This window comes from Oryx dammah, unplaced genomic scaffold (genome assembly GCF_014754425.2).
Source record: "Oryx dammah isolate SB20612 unplaced genomic scaffold, SCBI_Odam_1.1 HiC_scaffold_26, whole genome shotgun sequence".
Taxonomy (NCBI): Eukaryota; Metazoa; Chordata; class Mammalia; order Artiodactyla; family Bovidae; genus Oryx; species Oryx dammah.
This window is the reverse complement of record NW_024070210.1, coordinates 89,737,745-89,760,739: the sequence shown is the minus strand read 5'-3', so window position 1 is coordinate 89,760,739 and position 22,995 is coordinate 89,737,745. Positions and strand designations below refer to the sequence as shown.

Sequence of the window (22,995 nt, the reverse complement as noted above, 5' to 3'; positions counted from 1 at the left end):
TGTGGGTATAGCAGATACTTCTGGAAAGACCTAATACCCCTGAAGAAAGCCAGAAGCCTCAGAGAGCTACCCTCCTCATTACAAGGAGATGAAAAAACTTCCCTAGCCATCCCCCTGTAAATCAACAGGAAGCTCGATGTCAGTTTTGGGACATGGTTGACAGCAAATCATGGTTCCCCACAGCAAATCAAAGCTCCAAGCTTGTACAACAAAGTTGTGAGCTCCGAATCTGTGTTACACATAGCATGCAGAAATAAGCCCCAAAATTGACATAAAAACTAGCCTTAGAGCAGTAAAATCCCCAGGGCCCTAGCTGATATCACTTTGTGAAGAGACTCCAAAACTCAGGGCCCATGGGACACCCTCAAGCAAAAGCAAGGCCACTAAGGATAAACTCATAAACAAAAATGTAATTTATGTAAAGAAGCTACCCTGAGGAGATATGACAAATATAAAATGAGTTCAGAAGGAGAAAAGGAAAAATTAGATGCCATAGTTAAGGGGTAGGGCAAGGTGGAAAAAATATATATAGTCAGGTTTTAAAAAGTAACCAAGTAAATTTATTCAGTGAAAAATGTAATAACTGACATCCAAAATAAAAGAGATGAGCAAAACAGCTAGCAGGGGATTTATTGTCTAGAAGGTATATCTAAGAAAATCATCTGGAATATAGCACAGAGAAAGAAAACTATGGAAAACAGGGATGAGAGGTTAAGAGTCAAAAGAGATTAAGAAAGTCTAATATTTCTTTAAGTGTAGTTACAAAGAAGGAATAGAAGGAACAGGAACAGAGGGGAACTAAGGATTTTTCAGAATGGAGTAAAGATAGGAATCCTTGGGTAGAAGAAGTGCATGAGTCCCAGGCAGAGTAAAGCAGAACCTTCCTGAAGTTGTGGAGCAGATTAATCATGTTAAGTTTCTGAACAACTTTAAATACCAAGGAGTCAGCTATCACTTGGAATTAGGTTGAGCCCAGACCAATGCAAACACAGGGAGATGGCCAAAACGGTGCTCTGATGACCAGCCACTCTGAAAGTCCATGTTGTTGCTTCAACCAAAGATGTCGAAACAAAGCCCAATGCATTTGCCTGTCTACTTAAACAGTGCGCCTCTTTTAACTCTTCCACACTAGGTCTGCACTGATGTTGATGAGTGTCGAAACGGAGCATGTGTTCTCAATTCTATCTGTATTAACACTTTGGTAAGTATGTTTCATGGCTCTTGTTATTGATGACCAGTTATTAAAACAAGTGTGTGTCTGTAAATCATAACCCCAAGGCAGTAGAGAACATATGGGCATAATAGATTTGATTTGCAAATGAGGATAAAAGTTTGTGCTGAGGGGCTTCCCTGGTGGTCCAGTGGTTAAGGCTCAGCACTTTCAATGCAGGGGTTACGGGTTCAATTCATGGTTGAGGAACTAAGATCCCACATGCTGTGCAGCATGGCCACAAAATAAAAAGTTTTGTGCTGAAAGAGTTTTTACTGTAAGAGTAATGGATAAGTAATTTTTTATATAAGAATAACTTTATGATGGAATTCCCTGACAGTCCAGTGGTTAGGACTCTGTGCTTTCAATGCTGAGGACGCAGGTTCAGTCCCTGGTCCGGGGACTAAGATCTCACAAGCAAGAGTAGCATGTGCAAAATAATCATTTTCAGAATGCCAAACTTGTTCTTTAGCATCTCTCAAAGTTGCAGTGTTGGGCTTTCGGATGAATGTTTATTTAATAAAATATTATCATTCTTATATTTTTTAAATAGGAAGAGCTTCTTAGTTTTATATTAATAGTTCAATATTCCAGAATAGGCATTTTACTGGTCACAATTCCCAAATGGTATTCATTGTTTTTACAAAACTTCTCAAAAGTCATTTGTATTAAATTAAACTGTTTAACACTTAGGGGTCTAAATTTTAACTCTTTGGAATAAGGGTTTTATTTCTGGAACTTCCTGTTGACTCTTTCAAGGTGGTAGATGTATCAGAGTAGACTGTCAGGAAAGAACTAGTGGCTCCAGCTACTGCTGCCTCTCGCTTCCCTGGTGGTTCAGCAGTAAAAAAATCCACCTGCCAATGAAGGAGATATGGGTTCAATCCCTGGGTCAGAAGATCCCCTGGAGAAGGAAATAGCAACCCACTCCACATACTCTCACCTCAGAAATCCCATGGACCGAGGAGCCCGGTGGGCTACAGTCCATGGGGTCGCAAAGAGTCGGACAGGACTGAGCAACCAAACAACATCACTGCTTCTCACTTACTGTATGTTCCTGGGAAAGGTTTTTAACCTCTAGGTTCCTAGTTTCCTTATATGTCAAAGCATTTTATAAATATTGCCATTTACTTTAATCCTTACAACAGTCTGTCAGTAGGCACTATCATTATTCCCATTATACAGCTGAAGGAGCTGAGGCCTAGTAAAGTTAAATAATTAGGTGAAGACCACACATCTCGTAAGATGTCCAGTTTGCCTGCAGAACCGTTTTTATTCATGACACTGCCTGCTAATATACTGGGACTTACTGCTTCTTAGCTTTTTACCAGGAGAAAGCTAGTCTGCAGAAATAGATCTGGGAGACACTGACATGAAGATAATAACTAAAGCCACCTTGGGAGGAGAAAAGTAGGCAGTGGAATTGTCTAGAAAGTAGAACTCTAGAAAACCTCAAAAATGAACAAGCAGGCGAAGGAAGACAAGCAGAGGAGCAAAGAAAAGCAGAGAACTGACCAAAGGCTCTGGTCCAGTGAGGCTAACAGACCAAGAAATATCACTGGAGGGAATTTCCTGGCAGTCCAATGGGTAGGTCTCTTCCAGGGCCCGGGTTCAATCCCTGGTTAGGGAACTAAGGTCCCACAAGCCCTGCGGTGCAACAACAAAAAAAAAAAAAGGAACTTCCCTGTGGTCCAGTGGCTAAGACTCCATGTTCCCAATGCAGAGGGCCTGGGTGCTATATCTGGTCAGAGAGCTAGCTCCCGCATGGTGCAACTGAAGATCGTGTATGCCATAGCTAAGTCCCCTCACAGCCAAATAAATAAATATTTTTTAAAAATCACTGGAGAGCCATCTTTTGTGCTTAGTGATTAAGGAGTTGTGAGTGACTAAAATCATTGAATTGTATACTTTACATGGGTGTCTTTCATGGTATGTAAATTCTATCTCAGTAAAGCTATCTTTAAAAAAAAGTCAGGCTTGCCTTGGAAGTGCTATCCCAGTGGGCCTGACAGCTCATTTGCCAGGCTTCTTCCACACCAGCCCACCTCATCAAAAATCCTCAGTGCTAGGCCACCAACAGTTCTCTGTCCATCACTTGATTTAAAAAAATAATAATAAAATTTTTTCTTCTAACTTGCCTTTTAACCAAACCATACCCTTTGTCCCCAGAGTAAATTCTCTGTCTCCACCTCCCAGGACTTCGTTCAGGTTTTCACCCCTTTCCTCCTTGCCCTCCACAGTGGAGCTGGCAAGACCAAGCAGCTCCCCAGCCAGCCTTCTGCCTTTGGTTCTGTTCTCTCATGCCTCTGTGGCCGGCTGGGGCTTCCAGTCTGCTGGTGTCTCTCTCAATATTCACACAGTGTTATAAGACACACACATTACAGAGGCAGGCATGGGGCTCACTTCATCCTGGCATCATCAAGTCCATGGACAAATAGACACCGTCATAGGCCCTTTGCTCCCAGGTCTGAGCATCGTCTCGCTCTGCTCCTCGCAGGGATCTTATCGCTGTGGGCCTTGCAAACCAGGGTACATCGGTGATCAGATGAGGGGATGCAAAATGGAAAGAAACTGCAGAGATCCAGAACTGAACCCTTGCAGTGTGAACGCCCAGTGCATCGAAGAGAGGCAGGGAGATGTGACGTGTGTGGTAAGTAATCTGCTGCTTGCTTCAGAGTAAAAGTACTCAAAAACGAAAGCAATTCCATCAAAATAAACGAGGGATGTGTCTGTAACAGAAGCAGCTGAAGTTGGTGGGGAGCAATCTGAAGTCACCTAACCATCAGCCACCTTTGCTCTCTCTTGACCATGGGTCAACACCATCTTCTTGGGCATGTTGGTGGTGGAGCCCCAGCTCCCATACACCCTCTGTGGGAGGCCCAGGAGGTGAGCCCCAGGACCAGGGGGAGATGGCTTCCCTCGACTAGTCCCTCAATAAGCTGCTGGTTTACATGAGCACACCGCCCTTCCTCATTGTCCTCACCCCAAGGACACCCAGTTTCCAAGTCTGGCCTGACACTCCGGGAGATGAACTGCCCCGAGTAAACCCTCCACCTTCCACAGCACCAGCTGTTCTCTGTGCCCGCCTCTGCCAGGCTCAAGAGGAACTCCTGAGCACTCTCCTTCCCATGCAGCTCCCGCTCCAGGAACCGCCTGGGGAGGGGAGGCCGGAGAAGAGGGCAGGGCACTTCAGCCTCGCAAGGGTCTCCCACCACTCAGGTGTGGAGTGGGCCCTTGGTGAGGAGTGGAGCTTGTTACTGCCATCCGTCCCCAAACCCCCAGCCCCGGAGTCCTGGGGACTGGGGGGCTTCTAGACATGGCTAAATAATCCGTCTTCAGCTGTTCACGTCCTGCTTCCTCCCTGGGGAGGCAGGCCCCTTAGAGTCTGGTGGAGCAGTCAGCCTAAGCAGCAGGATGGATTCTGGGAGACTTTTCCCTTCTTCATACCTCGGACTTCTTTACCTTTTTGTTCTCAAAATTTTCTACTAAGAGCATATGGCTTTCAAACAGGAAGAATGAGGAGAATCAAAACCAAGTTAAAGAAATAACTGTAATACCATCCCCTCTCTCCAGTGGTACAAGTAAGTAATTTGTACAAGGTACTGACAAGGGAACGAGCTGGGTTGAAGGGGGAGAAAAAAACCAACAATTTCTTTAATGCCTATCAATGGGGCTTGTTTATTCCCATTGAGAGGCAAGCATATATCTATGTTTAAATCCTCATCTTTTGTGAACAAATTAATGACTCCCCTGGGATGGTGGGTGATGGAGCTCTTAATGTGTTTTTGAATTCGTAATAAGGCACAGCGACAGATGGTGAAGGATTAATACACTTGGAGTGACTACTAAAATAATCTAATCTGTCAGAAAATGGCTCATTAAAAACGTATTTGTTCCTAGAGGAAATTTTTTCTTCATTAAAATGAGTCAAGGACGATACCCCGATGGGTGTGCTTTCCAGGCCTTCTAAAGGCCCTACTGAAACAACTGAGCGGAAATAAGGGTAGTTATGGGAGGGGTGTCTTTGGAACCCTGCCTTCCATGTCTCTGGTTGCAGGAGAGGGGTGTACGTGATTGAGAACAGACAGGCTGCAGCCTAGGAAGTCTTAAGTCACCTAGGTCTTAAATCCCCTTATTTTGATTAATGAGGGCAGGAAATTTAACATTAACTCGCATCAAGTTTCTTTTCTCTTGGCCCTGACGCTGTTCCCCAGACTCTTACCCCTCCTCCCTCCCCCCACCTCACTGGTTCCTTGTCCCTTTCCCGGCCGCTTTGTCCCTTGTTCCTTCTGTTCTGCCTGTTCCTTCAGGTACCTATCCTGCTCCTGGGCTGAGCTTCAGGTACCACCTCATACCCCAGACACCCTTATGGAAGGACTGCCTTTCTCTTAGGGTTATCATTCATCTTCTAACCGGGCCCACTAGGATATGGATATGAGGGGGGGAACTCATGTTACCCAAACACATATGGCAGAAGAACTGGGACAGTCTTGAGTTCAAGTCCCAGCCGAGACCTTGGGCAAGGGACTTCGCTGCTCTAACTTGAATTTTTTGTAAATTTGGGTAATGATGACCTTGTACCATCACTGTAAGGACTGGAGAAAATGCCTGTAGAGTCTGGTCTGGAATAACTGTTACTTTAATGGCTATTCTCCTAGCAATGAAGGCTTGCCCTCAGCAGCTGGTGGTGGCAGGCAACTTGGGTAGACTTTTTCAGAAGAATAGAGAACGCACAGACCCTGCAATGCACCTGTGGGAACCTTCTCCTGTTCAGTTCAGTTCAGTTCAGTCGCTCAGCCGTGTCTGACTCTTTGCGACCCCATGAATTGCAGCACGCCAGGCCTCCCTGTCCATCACCAACTCCCAGAGTTCACTCAGACTCACGTCCATCGAGTCCGTGATGCCATCCAGCCATCTCATCCTCTGTCATCCCTTTCTCCTCCTGCCCCCAATTCCTCCCAGCATCAGAGTCTTTTCCAATGAGTCAACTCTTTGCATGAGGTGGCCAAAGTACTGGAGTTTCCGCTTTAGCATCATTCCTTCCAAAGAAATCCAAGGGCTGATCTCCTTCAGAATGGACTGGTTGGATCTCCTTGCAGTCCAAGGTACTCTCAAGAGTCTTCTCCTGTTAGGGGATATGAATAGAGGTTAAGCACCTTGGAAGGTTCCCCGTCTGGTGGAAATTGATCTAGAAGACCATTAGATGCAGAGATACGGCACCAGGGTGATAAGCAAAGTGCCTCAACAGCCTCTCTCCCCATGTGTGCATTTATTTCCACTGGAGAATGTTTTGACAATAATCTCAAATTACAAATATTAATATAAATAAATACACTTGAACCAGGATTTTCACACTAAGAAACCAGAAGGTCAAATGTACTAGAATTTGTCAAATGTGCAGAAGGACATATGTACTAGAATTCTTTGTGGCAGCGTTGTTTGCAATAGAGAAAGGTTTTAACAACTTGACACCCACCAGTAGGGGACTAGTTGAATTAATTACGGCACATGTATTCCAATTGATGTATAATACATCTGTGCCCATTAAAAAGAATGACACAAATCTACAGGCAGTGATATGGAAAGAGTCCCAAGATGTAATGTTAATTTTTAAAACTCAAGGTGCAGAGTAGTATACATGTGTGCAACCAGTTGTGCTAAAGGACAAAAATAAAAGGAAAAGAATATGTGTTTGCTGGTCTCTGCCCAGCACGTCTCTGAAAGTATTCGAAAGAGTGGATTGCCTGGATTCCTGAGCCCAGGAGCAGGAAGGAGCTTTCACTCTGCCTTTGTATCTTTTGAATTTTGAACCGTTAGACTACAATATTCAAAACACAGCTTATTGGTTTTAAAATTCTACCAACAAAGCCTCCTGGCTCCGGGCCCTCCCTCTGGGCCTGTGTACTGGAGCAGAGGCCCTTGTAAGCCCCAGCCTCCCACCAGGCTCAGTGCCTGGGCTTTTGACAGGCTTTCTCTTCACAGTGTGGGGTCGGCTGGGCTGGTGACGGCTACATCTGTGGAAAGGATGTGGACATTGACAGTTACCCTGATGAGGAACTGCCATGCTCGGCCAGAAACTGCAGAAAGGTGAGGGGGACGAGCAGGAGAAAACACACGCGCGCACACACACACAAGCACGTATGCACACTCGCTCTGTGGCTTTCCAGAGCCACATGGGGGAGAGGTTGTGTGGGTTCCATGCAGAACTGTATTTTTAAAGTAGCCACATCTCAAATGTAGCAAGACAGCCATTGACAATAAAGTCAGATAGGTACAGAGTGTGTTGAGGTCAGAAATAGTTTTTGATTTAAATGGAGATGGGGTGGGGAAATGGGGAGAAGCTGGTAAAAGGGTACAAACTATCCATTATGAGGTGAATAAGATCTGTGGACCTAATGTAGTTAACACTGTATTGTATGCTTGAAATTTGCTAAGGGTAGAACTTACATGTTCTCAGCAAAATAAAGATGGGGATAAATATGTAAGGTGACAGATATGTTAATGAAATCAGTGGAGGCATCACTTCACAATATACACATGTATCAAATTATCACATTATACATTTTAAATGTCTTGCGATTTTGTCAGTTAAAATACCTCAGTAAAGCTGAAAAAAAGACAAACGTAGATGTCCCCCTGAGCTGTGTTTCTCCAACTTAGGACAACTGCAAGTATGTACCAAATTCTGGCCAAGAAGATGCAGACAGGGATGGCATTGGAGACGCCTGTGATGAGGATGCTGATGGAGACGGGATCCTGAATGAGCAGGTGGGATCCTGAATGAGCAGGTAGGCACCTGCTTTGCTGGGAGGGCCTGGAAATGGCCATGTACCAGAGATGGTGGAGGAAAGTCCATGAAGTTCACTGTTTATATGAATCATCCCAAATGTCCATTTCCACGCCTGTGTTTCCACAGCACTGTAACTTTTTATTCTAAAATTCTGAAATGTTTAAAATACAAAAGGAGCTCTGAGGAGCTTTGACCCCCGGAGGTCTGACATCTCATGCCAGCGGCAGGGGGGTGGGGTGGGAGGAGGTTGACTGGCATCCACCACAGGACCAGGCACACAGGGGTCTCAGTAAATGTCAGTCTCGGGATTCTTTAGGATAACTGTGTCCTGACCCACAACGTGGACCAGAGGAACAGTGACAAAGACATCTTCGGGGATGCCTGTGATAACTGTCGGAACGTGCTGAATAATGACCAGAAAGACACTGATGGCGATGGGAGAGGAGATGCCTGTGATGACGATATGGACGGGGACGGTGGGTTTGCCTCGCGTTGTCTTTTCCTTGGGACCTATCTGTGCTTTTCTCCTTGTTCTCTCTTAGGAGCAGGAATAGAGTTGCTGATTCTGAAGGCCTTCCTGTTCTGAGGGGCTCTACACGGCCTGAGCCTGGGGGACCCCAGGTCCACTTACTTTTGTCTACTTATTTCTCCCATGTTTAATAACCTTCATGCTCCAGGAACTTGACATCATTGCCAGAAGCTGTAGGAATCCCTTCAAGCAGTGTCTTGTCAAGGCTGTGTCTTTGGAGGACGTCTGTCTTCTCAGACGACAGCTTCCTCCCTCCCACCATCCTTCTCAAGCGTAAGAGCCCTAGAAGTGGAAGATTGAGGGAGAAGGGCAGAGCAGGGTCAAGCGCTGCAGCCCTAGCTTGGGCTCCTCATGCAGAGAATCTGGTCTTTTCCCAGAGAGTGGAAAGGGCCATCAGGCAGGTGGCTGCATCAGTCAGCTCCAGGGTCCACTGAAGGGCCTCATACTTTGGTCTGTGTGAGTAGCACCCCTGGAGAACAATTCTAGAGCTCTGCAGGCCATAAGGAAGGACATTTGTTTCTGTATAGCTCCCATAAAACATAGATGACTGTCATCAAAGTATAGGCTGGATCTGATCATTTCTGAAAAAACATCACATTACAGGACCTTGAAGGAATATCCTTTTAGAAATACACTATACCTACCAACACCCTACTCCAGAAAATCTACACCTCTCTAAAATGCAACCTTCCCTTCTATAAGCTGGACAGCTGGTAAACCAGCTCAGCAAAATGAACAGAAAAGGCCCTGAGTTGTAGCGTTTGCATTTCCAGGACATAAGTACCACTCCCACCATCCCTGGTTCCAAGGTACCAAGAAGAGATGACACAATTGAACAGGAAGCTGGAGAGAAATGGTGTGAAGGGCCTGGCTCCAGCCTACCACCACCCAAGCCCTGGGGCCCTGGTAGTAACAGACCCATGAGCTCCTCCCTCCCCAGGGTTGGCCCTCTTGATGCCTCATCTGGTCACAGTGATAGCCCTCAACACCTCGGACAGATTCTAACTCGCTGGATAAATGCCTCAAGTCACTGTTCGTTTTTGAGCCTCCCAGAATTCATCCTTTGATGTTACCTCAAGATAACTGCACCCCTGGAGAAGGGAATGGCGACCCACTCCAGTGTTCTTGCCTGGAAAATCCCATGGACACAGGAGCCTGGCGGGGCTACAGTCCAGGGGTCACAGAGTTGGACATGGCTGAGCATGCACACACAGCAGGTAACTGCTGGAAGCGGTGGTGCTCCCCGAGGATGGCCTTGGCAGATGCCACTGCCCGCATGCTGGCCTGATCGCCACAGCTCCTGAAAGTCTGTGCGCCAGACCTTTCTGTGACGTTCGCCTGACTCAGGGAAGCATTCCTCTCTTGCAGGAATAAAAAACATCCTGGACAACTGCCAGAAAGTTCCCAATAGTGACCAAGAAGACAGAGATGGTGACGGTGTGGGGGACGCCTGTGACAGCTGTCCTGAGGTCAGCAACCCGAACCAGGTTAGTAGAACCCAGAGGAAGCCAAACCCCAGGCTGAGCGCCCCGTGCAAAGATGCACATTAAGACCAGCTTCTGGAGGAACCCAGCAGAGCCCACCAGCCCCGTTTGCGGCTGCTGCCTTCCTCCTAACAGCAGAGGTGATAATGTTGTATATGTAGGACTGGAGGGGATGGGAAGAACACTGCAGGACGTCTGGGGCCCTCTGACTCACCTCACAGGCTGTAGGTCAGTCATAGGAATCTAAGGATGCCCAGAACAAGACTTTTGGTTTTTTCTGCTGAAAGGAAAATGTAACGGAAGTTAACCATGGGGAGCCTCATGTCCCTTTCATCCCCAAACCCCTGTGTATGGACGTTTCAGATAAGGTTCGATCAGCGATGTGCAGTTTCTCTTCTCTCTCCTCCCTCCTGTCTGGATCCTTGGGTGTGATGTGTCACGTATTTTGAAAGCCCTGGGAAGGGGTCGTCATTGTTGCCCTCTGACTCACTCCCGTTCTGGCTCCACTCCAAAATGCAGAAGCAAAGCAGAACCTGCTTGCCGCATCCTCGTGTCTGTGGTTGGCCCCCTTCCGACCCGTGCCGGAGGGCCGCGTCTGCTCCTGCCCCCACACTGCCCCGGCGCCCTTCTCCAGTCAGCTCATCTGCTGTGTAGGCAGCCCGTCCTTGGAGCTTGATATTTTGGAAGACTTTTTTGAAAATTCAGCATTGTGCCTACACCAATATGGTGTTGTCCTTTTGCAGTTTGCACCACCCCAGTTTCAAAGAAAGAATTCCTGAGATCCAGTGATGACGGGCCAGGTCTGCCTTCTCCAGAACGTTCTGTGCAGGCCCAGGGACAAATAACACATTCTGTTCCCTTTGCAGTCTGACGTGGATAATGATCTGGTTGGGGACTCCTGTGACACCAATCAGGACAGGTATGGCACGTCTCCCAACTGTATAGGACCAGATGAAAAATCCAGAGGGAGTTTTCTCTCTCTGAGCTTTCTGCTGCTACCATGCTTTGGGGGCTCTCTGGGTAGATTGAGTTGCTAGAGGAACAATGGCTCTCTGGTCAGGGTTGCTGCACCTCTGTGGATGGAGGAGTTGACTGTATCAGGAGGGGTCACGAGGCACTCAAGCAACTGAGACTCTATCACAGGAGAGGCCATGTGGCGTCCCTTGTTAGAGATGGGCTCTGGAGCGACACGCTTGGATGTAAACCCCAGTTCTCCACTCACACATCAGCCAACCATACACATCAGCTGCCCATCTCTCTGCGCCTCCATTTCCTCATCTGTAAAATGGGGCTAAAAATGGAATGCAGCTCTTAGGACTGTTGTGAAAGTTGAGCTAATTTTATGGAAAGTACATATCCGTTTCTGTTACATGGATATTAGCTCTTTTGCTCTTATATATTCTTTCAGCTCAGGGAAGCTTCACCATCAGCCCCCAAATAGAGAGCTGCCAGTTTGCTGACAGATCTTTGTGATTTCATTGTCTCTGGAATTTTTTCATTCAGTTTTCTTTTCTTGGGTGGAATTGTTCTATGCAAATGAGTGTTGTCAGTCCTTCTAGTCCCACACGGATGGAGGCCTATGTTAGGACAAAGAGCTGGATCAGATGCTATAAGAACATCAAAAACGTAGACATGGGCAGCTCTGCTAGAGGCACCTGCAGTCCGAGAGTCTGGACCCTGTCATCTCCGTAGGGAATCATACGGGCAGCAGGACAGGGATGAGAGAGGGAAAGGGGTCTGAAAGGCAGAAGGAACAAGGTAGCTTCCCTCCTCAACCTCTCCTCAGAGGCTGCCCTACAGCCAGCAGCTCTGAAGCCCAGCCTTGCTCAAGGATAGATCCTGTCAAGCCCCATCTCCATCCACGTGCTCCATGTCCTTGCTGCAGAGTACATGCTGGCTAAGTGAACTTCAACATACTTGTCAGTCTGAGTCTCAATTTCTTCATCTGCAAAGTAGAGATAATTGCATACATCTTAAAAGTGATGGTGCAAATGAAAGATAATGTGGGTAAAGCTCCCGGCGCAGTACTGGCCCCTGGGTGACCTGCAGAAAATGGTAAGTGAGGTATTGTTCCCACAGCATGAGGAGAGGCGAGTCCGTGACAGGCTGACACAGGATATCTCTCTTGTTGAGTGGAACGTGGGACTGGTACCCTGACAACTTCCCTCGGTGATGAGCATCACGAATGTTCCCTGTTGCAGGTCATCCTGCACTCCGATTGCCATCTGAGTGCTTTCTAAAATATCCTGTCCCACCAGCCTCTAGAAGTTGCCTAAAATAAATGACTCATTTGCTACATTTTAATTCCCACAGACTTGAGGACAGAAACTGCTTGGTTTTGCATAAAAACGTTCAGGGCTATATGGCATGGCTGCTGACGGCAATAGCTCAGGCTTATGTTTTGGAAAACAGCCCTGCCACAGGCCCAGGAACCCCGCTGTTGGAGCCAACCTCACTTTCCCTGGGTCCCATCTGGGAAGCATGGCCTGAAGGGCATGCACTGGTCCCTGGCCTCCTTTTCCCATCCCATCGTGGGGGTAGTTGCTGGCCCAGGATGGGCCATGGGTAGAACTGGTGAAAGGAATATCTGCTCTAATCCCGAGTAGCCATAGGAGGCCACTGTCCACTCAGGGAAGCCTGGGGACGGGCACACTCTTCCCCTGGTGGCCATCAGGCTTGGAAAGAAATTGAGACTCAGAGACTGAGAAGTATGTGGAAGTCCACTTCTTGTGCGTTCACAGCTGATGCTTCTCAGGTCTACTGGCCAGGCATGGTGAAAAGCATCAGAAAAGGAAACACCATAAGGCCTCCCAAGGGCCAGGCCCCTGGAAGTGGTTTTTCATGTATAAAAATGTAATATGCACTAATCAGCCTTCAGTCTTCAGGCCTGCAAAGTGGGCTGTTACTGTCCGCATGGTACAGAGGGGGATGCTGAGCCACGGAGTGCCGAGAGTCGTGTTGGGGCCACGTGCACGGCTGAGCCAGGGCTCTCAGCCAGCACTTTGGCACCCCTGCCCCTCCCTCTGTTCCGCTCCTAGAGTCTCTGCGGGGATCGTAGTCGTGCCAGGGACTGAAAGGAGCATCTGGTCACAGAATCACAGAAATTGACCCTTATTTTGAATAGAAAAGATCTACTTGTTTCAACAGGTTGGGGAAGTAGGAAATGGTCTCTGAGGCCCATAAGGCAGCCTTATCTAAGGACCTATGAAAGTCGCTCAGTCATGTCTGATTCTGCGACCCAAGGACTGCAGCCCGCCAGGCTCCTCTGTCCATGGAATTCTCCAGGCAAGAATACTGGAGTGGGTTGCCATGCCCTCCAGGGATCTTCCCGATCCAGGAGGGAGCGAACCTGGGTTTCTTGCATTGCAGGCAGATTCTTTACTGTCTCAGCCACCAGGGAAGCTTGATAAAAGACCAAGCCTGGTTAAGACCCCAAACCCAAATTCCCCCTCCTAAGAACTGGCCTCCTCATGTCCCCTGCTGAGCTGTGAAATAGCCTCTCCTTCCTTTTTCCCACAGCGACGGAGATGGGCACCAGGACAGCACAGACAACTGCCCTACCGTCATCAACAGTGCCCAGCTGGACACTGACAAGGATGGGATTGGTGACGAGTGTGACGATGACGACGACAACGACGGCATCCCAGACTTGGTACCCCCTGGCCCGGACAACTGCCGGCTGGTCCCCAACCCCGCCCAGGAGGACAGCAACAGTAAGCGGGCTCGGCCCAGGGCTGCCCTCAGCCAGGCTCACGGCGGCCCACCTCTGTCGGGGCCCAGCTCCTCCGACCAGCCACAGCCTGTGTGGACGGGGAGCCCTGGGAGCTATGCGTCTCCAGCTGTCAGAGGCGGGCACAGCCCTGGGCTGAGACCACACAGGGCAGGGAAGCAACCACGCGCTCTGCCCTGGGGCTTGCCCACCCCTTTCACCAGAGTCCCAGCGGGAGCAGGAGGGAGAGGAGGCCAGGGCAGCACAGGTGGGGGTGGGGTTCACAGGCTTCGATGCCTGCAGGGAAGAGGTGTGCGCAGGGCCAGAAATGAGATGGCAGAGTTGTGAGCACGGTGGTAAGCGTACCCATGCCGCATACGCAAATTCAAATCTTGACACTAATACCACCCTGTTAGCTGGACAAAAGACAGTTTGGGCTAGATTCAGCCTAAGGGTCACTGTAAATTATTCTGAGAGAGTGTCTGGTGGCCATAATTTCCCTGCTTTTTATGTGTCATAGTCCAGAAAGTACTGCAGACATTTGCTTACATAAGGTTAGACTTAAGATCCACCCGTCAGTGAGATGCGATCCTAGAGGACACCCAGGGTTTCTTGTCAGGTCAGCTTTGAACAGTTACCCTCACGCTGCTGCTGGGAAGGCCTTCTGACCACCTGCAGTGGGGTTCACCCACCCACCACAAGGACCCCGGGGCCGGCTCAGGCACAGCTGGCTCCAGGACTTCTCTCTCCACGCAGGCTGAAGACCTAGCCCTGGCGCTGGGCTCTCTTTGGCTCCTGTCACAGAGGGGGTGGCGTGGGGGTGGTGGGCATTACCCAGCTCCCCTCCTCCATTCCCGCAGGCGACGGAGTGGGAGACATCTGTGAGGCAGACTTTGACCAGGACCAGGTCATTGATCGGATAGACGTGTGCCCAGAGAACGCAGAGGTCACCCTGACCGACTTCAGGGCCTATCAGACCGTGGTCCTGGACCCTGAAGGGGATGCCCAGATCGACCCCAACTGGGTGGTCCTGAACCAGGTGAGTGCCACGGGGCTGGCGATGGCTCAGCTTTGCCTCTCAACACAGGCTTTTTTAAAAAACTAATTTTATTGGAGTATAATTGCTTTATAATGTTGTGTTAGTTTCTGCTGCACACCAAAGTGGATCACCCAGACATACACATATCGCCTCCCTTTGGCCCTCCTTCCCATTCAGGTCTGAGTAGAGTTCCCTGAGTAGGTTCTCACTGGGTATCCGTTTCAGACACAGTATCTATCACTCATGTGTAGGCGTCAATCCCAGTCTCCCAATTCCTCCCTCCAGCACAGGCCCTTCTGAGAGAAGTGGCTTATTTGCAGGGTGCCGACTGTGAGACAGGTGCTCTCCCACATCACATTTATTCCCCACAACAGTCCTGTTGATGGAGCACTATAAGTAGCCTCATTTTACAGATGTTGAGCTCGAGTCTTAGAAAGCTTGAGTGACTCCTCATGGTAGCACGGCAGGTAAGCAGCTGAGACTGCTGGATTTGGGGCCTGGAAGTCTCCCTAGACCCATGCTCCCAGTCTCTGCAGCAGGGGCCTCTGTGTGTTCTCCTCCTTGTGGAACTAAAGAAGGCAGGCACAGAGAGGCTTCGTAGGTTTTCCAGCATCACCCAGCAGGCCACATTCGTTAAAAGCATACATGTGCATTAATATACGACATTCGTTTTTCTCTTTCTGACTTACTTCACTCTGTATAACAGGCTCTAGATTCACCCACCTCAGTTCAGCGGACTCAAATTTGCTCCTTTTTGTGGCTAGAAAAATGGTTACTGGTGAACCTATTTGCAGGGCAGGAGTAGAGACACAGACATAGAGAACAGACTTATGGACACAGCGAGGGAGGGAGAAGGTGGGACAAACTGGGAGAATAGCACTGAGACATGTATATTACCATATGCAAAATAGATGGCTAGGGGGACAGTGCTGTGTAACACAGCTCAACCCCGTGTTCCGGCAGCCCAGAGGGGTGGGAGGGAGGTTCAAGAGGGAGGGGACCTAGGTATACTTACAGCTGATTCATGTTGTATGGCAGAAACCTGGAGAAGGAAATGGCAACCACTCCAGTATTCTTGCCTGGAAGATCTCAGGGACAGAGGAGGGTGGCGGGCTACAGTCTGTGGGGTTGCAAAGAGTCGGCCACGACTTAGCGACTGAACAACAGCAACATGGCAGAAACCAGCACAGTACTGTAAAGCAATTATTCTCCAATTAAAAATTTTTTAAAAATTTAAAGCATATATTCTCTAAGGAATCACCCCAAGTGACAGTTTTAGCAAAACTGTTTTTACTCAGCACTGAGGTTTTGTTTTGTTGAAAAGTGTATGCTTTCTTTGAGCACATAACAAGGTAGGGCAGTTCTTCAAATAATGAAATCTTTACATGGAGCTCAGACAACACTGACTACTCACTGGTGATGCCTGAGAATCTGAGCTTCCTCGAGCTTATTCCATCCCCTCTGAGGTTAATCTTAACTCCTGCATTTCTCTCTGCAGGGCATGGAGATTGTGCAGACCATGAACAGCGATCCTGGCCTGGCAGTGGGTATGTCCAGGGCCTCAGTCAACCCTTGTGTGGAATTCACTCTTTCCAGCTACCCGCGTGGCCTGTCTGTTTTTCTCATCTGCTTTGATCTTCACAGGGTACACGGCTTTTAACGGAGTTGACTTCGAAGGGACCTTCCACGTCAACACCCAGACGGATGATGACTACGCCGGCTTCATCTTTGGTTACCAGGACAGTTCCAGCTTCTATGTGGTCATGTGGAAGCAGACAGAGCAGACATACTGGCAGGCCACCCCGTTCCGAGCTGTCGCGGAACCTGGCATTCAGCTCAAGGTACTCATCTCCCTTTCTTCTGGGCCCTTCACCCTCCTCTTAAATTCTCTGTTCTCCCATATGGCATTTATTCATTAAGAAATTGGTGCATTTGTGCTCCAATCTGGGAACTCTGGAATCCATCCAAGGGGCCATGCCTTCGCTTCTCTGTATGAGCTGCATGTTCTGGTGAGAATGTCTGACCCCAGAGGTGGGGCAGATTTAGGGGTACATCTTCGGGCACACTCCCCTTGGAAACTGACTAATGTGTTTCCTCGGGTGGCCTACTTCGTACAGGAGGGCTGGGAAACTACGTCCGTCACTCCTGCTAGGAGGAAAGGCAGAGCCCAGAGCCCTCCTTGGCCAAATGTGGGGAGCAGTGGGTCTGACAGCAGGGAAAGCACGGACCAACTTAGTGGAATGCCGGCCACTGCTGATCACTGAAGGTTTGGGATGACCACAGCAGAAAGGCACTGAAGTGTTTACGCGTTGTGTCCAGATTCAAGGCCCCCAGGTTGCACCCGTGAATCGCGACCCCATCACCACCCCAGGGATACGGGATGCAGGAAGTGCGGTCTGTGCATCTAAGACCTTGCTCATGTCATTGTCCAGGCCGTGAAGTCCAAGACAGGTCCAGGGGAGCATCTCCGCAACTCGCTGTGGCACACGGGGGACACCAGTGACCAGGTCAGGCTGCTGTGGAAGGACTCCAGGAACGTGGGCTGGAAGGACAAGGTGTCCTACCGCTGGTTCCTGCAGCACCGGCCCCAGGTGGGCTACATCAGGTAGGCACTGCGCCCCGCCTCCCACATCTCAGACCCTTCGCTTCCCTGAGCAGACAGCTCCCGAGGGCAAGCGAGGACCTCGGGCTCCCAGGAAAGAGGTAGGAGGAGGACACCCCGCTCAGACCGACCACCTGGATGGTAGGGCCACACTGGGCGGGTAGAAGGACCTTCTGTGGGGGAGGCCTGGGCACCAGAACAGTCTGCCCCTCTGACCTGTGTGAGGCGAGACTGACTCTCTCATCCGCCCTCCTGTGTGGTCCCTCTGGACCCTGTGTCATCACCTACCTCAACATTTCCTGCTGCAGTGAGTCCCTCCTGGCCTGATAAACTCCGCAAGAGTGGCACCGATGTCTCATTTTATCTTGGTCTCCCCTGCGCCTGACATAGCAATAACACATACTACCCTCGGCATGAACTGACCCTCTTGTGGGCCCACGTTCTGCCTTATTTCCCTGTGAAAGTGTTAGTTGCTCATTCAAGTCCGACTCTTTGCAACCCCATGGACTGTAGCCCACTGGACTCCTCTGTTCATGGGATTCTCCAGGCAAGAATACTGGAGTGGGTTGCCATGCCCTCCGCCAGTGAATCTTCCCCACCCAGGGATCGAACGTGGGTCTTCCACGTTGCAGGCGAATTCTTTACCGTCTGAGTCACAAGGGAAGCCCTTGGAACTTCCCTGTAGGACTGTTTAAAAAAACAAACACATATTCTCAGAAGCTAGGATGTCTTAGAACCACATCTTTGACATGTAGTCAGTGTACTTTGGAGAGGGAAATGGCAACCCACTCCGGTATTCTTGCCTGGAGAATCCCAGGGACAGAGGAGCCTGGTGGGCTGCCGTCTATGGGGTCGCACAGAGTCGGACACGACTGAAGTGACTTAGCAGCAGCAGCAGCAGCAGCAGCAGCAATGTACTTCCTTTCTCATTCCTCAGACTTACAGATCCACATCAGTTTATGTAGCACTTCTTTAGGAAGAGGTGCTGATTGCATTTTCCTGACCGGGGCAGGAAAGCTGCCAAGTGGGAAAACGGAAATCATGAAAGCTAATTCATACTTTGTCTTTCTTTGAGACTTTACACCAAATGTGATGTCTGTCTAGAGGGAGGTTGTCATATTCTCAGCCCTATTGAGCTGCATGCCCCTTTTTTTTATAACAAATATTTTGAAATGCCGCCTCCTGCATCCCAAATGAAGGCATAGAAAATAGTACCTACCTGCGTGATGTTAAGGATCGATCTGATCCCTAATGGAGAAATAAGATTTATAACAAAATCGTGTAAGTGCTTGGGCACAACCGTAGCAGAACACAGAGTGAGGTTGCTGCTGGCCCCATGTACCTAGAATCACTGCAGAGGTGATGTCCTGATACAGCTTGTGTGTTGTGGCCACAACGTGGTATTGCCAGCAGTGTTGTGAATTTCTAAAATAGTGAACAGCTACAGAGAAGGATAAATATCATATGATACCTCTTATGTGTGGAATCTAATAAAAGGGTACAAGGGAACTTTTTAATGAAACAGCAGCAATAGACGTGGAAAACAACCTTATGGTTACCAGGGGGGGGGGGAAAGGATAGATAGGGGGGTCAGATATGCACACTACTATTTATAAAACAGATAATAAGGACCTACCATACAGCACAGGGAACTCTACTCAATGCTCTGTAATGTCCTTTATGGGAAAAGAATCTAAAAAAGAGTGGATATATGTATAACTGACCTATTTTGCTGTGCAGCAGAAAGTAAGACAACATTGTAAATCAACCATACTCCACTAAGATGAAGAGTGAACAGCTTAATTTTTAAACAAGACAATGAAGTACAGTTGACTTGAACAATTCAGGGGGTGGTTCCCAGACCTGCAGTGGACAAAAATCCACATATGCTCAAGTCCCATGGTCGGCCTTCTGTATCTGTGGTTCATATCTGCAGATTCAACTACCCCGCAGATCATGTAGTGAAATAGTATTTATGGGGGGAAAAAATCCACATATTGGTGGGCCCATGCAAAGCTACGTTGTTTAAGAGTCAAATGTACTCAACAGTTTATCAGTTTACCCTGGAAAAAAATCAGTTGATATTAGTGCAAAAATACTTGATATTCACAACTGAGTTGGGTTTTAAGTCCAGATAACTAGAAACAGGCCAAGGGTCTGTTCCTACCCAAGGGTCTGGAGGAGCACCCCAAAGGTGTCTGCATGCAGGACAGGTTTTACAGGGTTCTCTCCACCCAACATCCCTGCCTTCTGCCACTAAATGCCATGGTGACAGCCCCAAATGTCCCCCCCCCCAACATTTCTAAAATCCTGCTTAGGGAATGCTGTCCCTCCCAAGGAAAATCATTGCTCCTGGATCCCACCAATTGAATAATATCAGTCAGACCTAGGGAAGGGCAGTGGTTTTTAAGTATGATGTCTGGACAGGGTAACTCACTGCACAGTGAAGTCACAAAGCCTCTTGGTCCTGGGTCGTATTGTGCTTTCTGACTCATCAGTGAGGACCCATTGAGTTGGACTCGGTGCCCAACCTCATCTAGGCCTTTTGAGAGACAGAAGAAGGGCAGATGTGGACAGGTGGTTCCTCATGGATCTCCCAGTCTAGCGGGGAAAGGGGAAAAGAGCAGCCAGAAGCACAGCCCAGGTCTGAGGAAAGTGGAAGATGAAACAGAGCAAAGACGTAGGTGGCCAAGAAGTGGGACCCCCTGCCTCCTGATGGGTGGTTCCCCCGACCTTGGTTTGAAACCCACTCCGGCTGTGTCCACAGGGTGCGATTTTATGAAGGCTCTGAGCTGGTGGCTGATTCTGGGGTCACTATAGACACCACCATGCGTGGAGGCCGGCTCGGCGTGTTCTGCTTCTCCCAGGAAAACATCATTTGGTCCAACCTCAAATATCGCTGCAATGGTAATGTACATTCTTGTTACTGAATAGTATTACTACTAAAAAAAAAAAAACAATGCCACCTTATTGTATAGCACACATCTCTCCCAGAAGCTGAAAGTCATGCCACATATTCCTGAAATCTGAGGGTCCCTCTGTGATCCAAGCAAAAGGCAGATCTCACGTTTCCTATTTGATAGATGAGGAGATGGAACCCTAGAGAATTAAACTATTAAACTGCTTGGCTTGGGACATAGGGTTCTGTGAGAGATGGAGGCAGATTTAATTGAGAGGCAGCCTTCATTTTCATATAGCTCAAACACAATCATAAACTCAAAACCCATTCTGCCTGCTCATTTTCTTTTGGCCTGTGAATGACGCTCCTGGGCTTTAAGCCAACAGTTCGCAAAGCTGCCTGAGGTAGAAAATGGCTGCGGGGTTGGGAGGTTGTGGGGAGTGCGTCTTTGGGGGCTTGTTGGGCGCGCTGACAGCAACCCCTACAGGATGCCTCCCAGCTCGAGATGCGCTAGGGCTGGAGGGAGCCTTCCTAATGCCCCTGTGCCTGTCTTCCTTTGCAGACACCATCCCAGAGGACTTCCAAGAATTTCAGACCCAGAATTTTGATCGCCTGGATAAATAAACGGAGGATGCAATCCATAACTGCTTTTCCAAACACTAAAGTCATATGTTTTTTAACTTTCTACAACTTTCTTTGTATACAGTGTGGCTTTCTTTTTGCCCACCCAGATATACCAAACTTCTTATATGAATGTGGCAATAAAGAAGAGATAATTTCTAAAAACCATGTTACCCAGACATCATTCCATGTGGCTCAGGCTTCGACGGGGACTCTGCTGTTCTCTGTGGAATCCACAGACAATCGCCAGGGGATCTTTCTTCCTCAGTCGTGAGGTTGACTGTGTACATCAGTCAGAAGGCTCAGGCCAAAGGTCTCACCTTCTGTTTCTTTCACAGAGAAGCCTGACAGTTTCATGCTCACCTCAGCAGCCTCCTTATTTGGGGTAAGGAACCTCAGAAACACTGCTCAGGGACACTTTTCCTATGAAGACTTTTCCTGACCGATCCTGGGGCAAGTCTGTCCAGTTCTTTCTTAAACCCTCTCCACCCAACACGCCTTCCACCCAGACCTCTACCAGCACTTTCAACAATTGTGCTTTTTTATATATTTGGCTCCCCCTAGTGGAATGTCAGCTAATTGAGAATTAGAGGACCACGTCTTACTACAATCCTTATACTCTGAATACCTGGTATGGAGATCTCCAGTCCATTTTTTGCTAGATGGCTTACTCTTAAGTAATAAGGACAATAATGTATATGGATATGAGCCCTCCTACAACTCAGAAAGCTGCTCACAACATACACCATCTATGGTGGTATCAGCAGCCTCACTGTATGTTCAGGACGGAAACTTGCCTGATTTTTCTTCTCCCATTGCATTTGTAAGGCAAATGACCCAGGCAAATTTTTAAAATAAATTCCCTTAGATTTCTGTTTCGAGGAATATTGCTGGGCAGCAATATATTCTCCTATTCCAGAATTCCTGGAAATACCTTAAATCATAAGTAAAGGATAAACACTGTCACCATCATTTTATTGTGATTTCGGTAGAAGCTACAGGGGCACGTGCATGACCGATACAAGACATGGAGGATTTCGGTCCACCTCACATGTGAAGCCTACAGGTGTAGGTTGCTTCAAAAGTCAGGACTAGGGTCTTCAATCAGGGTCTTCAGTGGTGGGACACAGGTTAGGCCTGTCCACCAGCCCCCCGCTTGCTGACACTGTCTAATCGAGCAGACAGATCCTGCTACAGGAGCCGCCTCCCAGGGTCTTGGGGCACGCTGCTACTGTGACGTGTCTACAGATTGATCCCAGTTCCAAAGAGCCCCGGAAGGAGAAGTAAATTCGTATGGTTGGAGAATGTCATCTCTCAATCCTCCCCGCTTTTCCTTGCTTTTTGTGTCTCACTGAAAGGTTATTTCCTGAGCCCTTAAGGCCTTCAGGGGACCTCTGGCCCTCCTGGCCCTCCACCCACTCTGTGGTATAGAGTATACCTTTATAGGTATAAAAGCTATTTTATACTGTAACATTTTAGTGCCCTTTCTCTGGAAGCCTTGGCACTTTACCAGGCGATATGTGATGAAGGCCAAAGACTCCCGGGGGATTTCATGCTAATCACTGAATTGCATGCCAAACCCTCTACCTTGAAATATTAATACACTCATTTGTAAGAGGAACATGTGTTAGTTGATCAGATATGGATGTTAATTTGAGCTGAAATCTTACGGTGTCTTGATCTGACTTTCAGTGACACTGGTGTACTTATCAGATCTGTCCTGTGCTCCTGTATTTCCCCTACACTTCCTCCCTGAGGCTGGCAGGACGAGGAGGCAGCCTCCCTGCTATTCGCTGGGCATTCCTCCCTAAAAGCAGTAGTCCACAGGAATCTCTCTAGATAATCAACACTTTCGTGTCTATGAATGTGACAGTACCGTGGGCTCACAGGACATTTAGAACATAATTCCATACCTCAGAAGCCTATTACATTGTGTATATAACTTTTATCTTCCCACCAATTAGAGGGCAAAGTAGAATGGGTAGCCCCAGTGGTGTGTTTAAACCAGTGCATGCCAGTTCTTGAGAGCTAGTCTTGGGAATGTTGTGAGCCAGCTGTTAAATCTGTGCAAAATCTGAAATTAGCCATCATAGTATTTACACCACAGAAATT

At 48.3% G+C, this 22,995-nt stretch overlaps 1 protein-coding gene across 1 annotated transcript in view; it reads left to right on the top strand.

The window, feature by feature from the left end:
- THBS4 (thrombospondin 4) overlaps positions 1-21,051 on the top strand; it is a 53,552-nt gene extending 32,501 nt beyond the window's left edge. The window contains exons 9-22 of the mRNA XM_040225874.1: positions 1,133-1,201; positions 3,708-3,860; positions 7,193-7,297; positions 7,871-7,978; positions 8,317-8,476; positions 9,898-10,016; positions 10,880-10,932; positions 13,533-13,726; positions 14,583-14,761; positions 16,260-16,308; positions 16,406-16,602; positions 17,194-17,366; positions 20,131-20,270; positions 20,825-21,051. Coding sequence (XP_040081808.1) covers positions 1,133-1,201; positions 3,708-3,860; positions 7,193-7,297; positions 7,871-7,978; positions 8,317-8,476; positions 9,898-10,016; positions 10,880-10,932; positions 13,533-13,726; positions 14,583-14,761; positions 16,260-16,308; positions 16,406-16,602; positions 17,194-17,366; positions 20,131-20,270; positions 20,825-20,886 — 1,761 coding nt within the window. The 3' untranslated portion in view covers positions 20,887-21,051. The remainder of the gene's footprint in view (positions 1-1,132; positions 1,202-3,707; positions 3,861-7,192; positions 7,298-7,870; positions 7,979-8,316; positions 8,477-9,897; positions 10,017-10,879; positions 10,933-13,532; positions 13,727-14,582; positions 14,762-16,259; positions 16,309-16,405; positions 16,603-17,193; positions 17,367-20,130; positions 20,271-20,824) is intronic.
- The last annotated feature ends 1,944 nt before the right edge of the window (positions 21,052-22,995 follow it).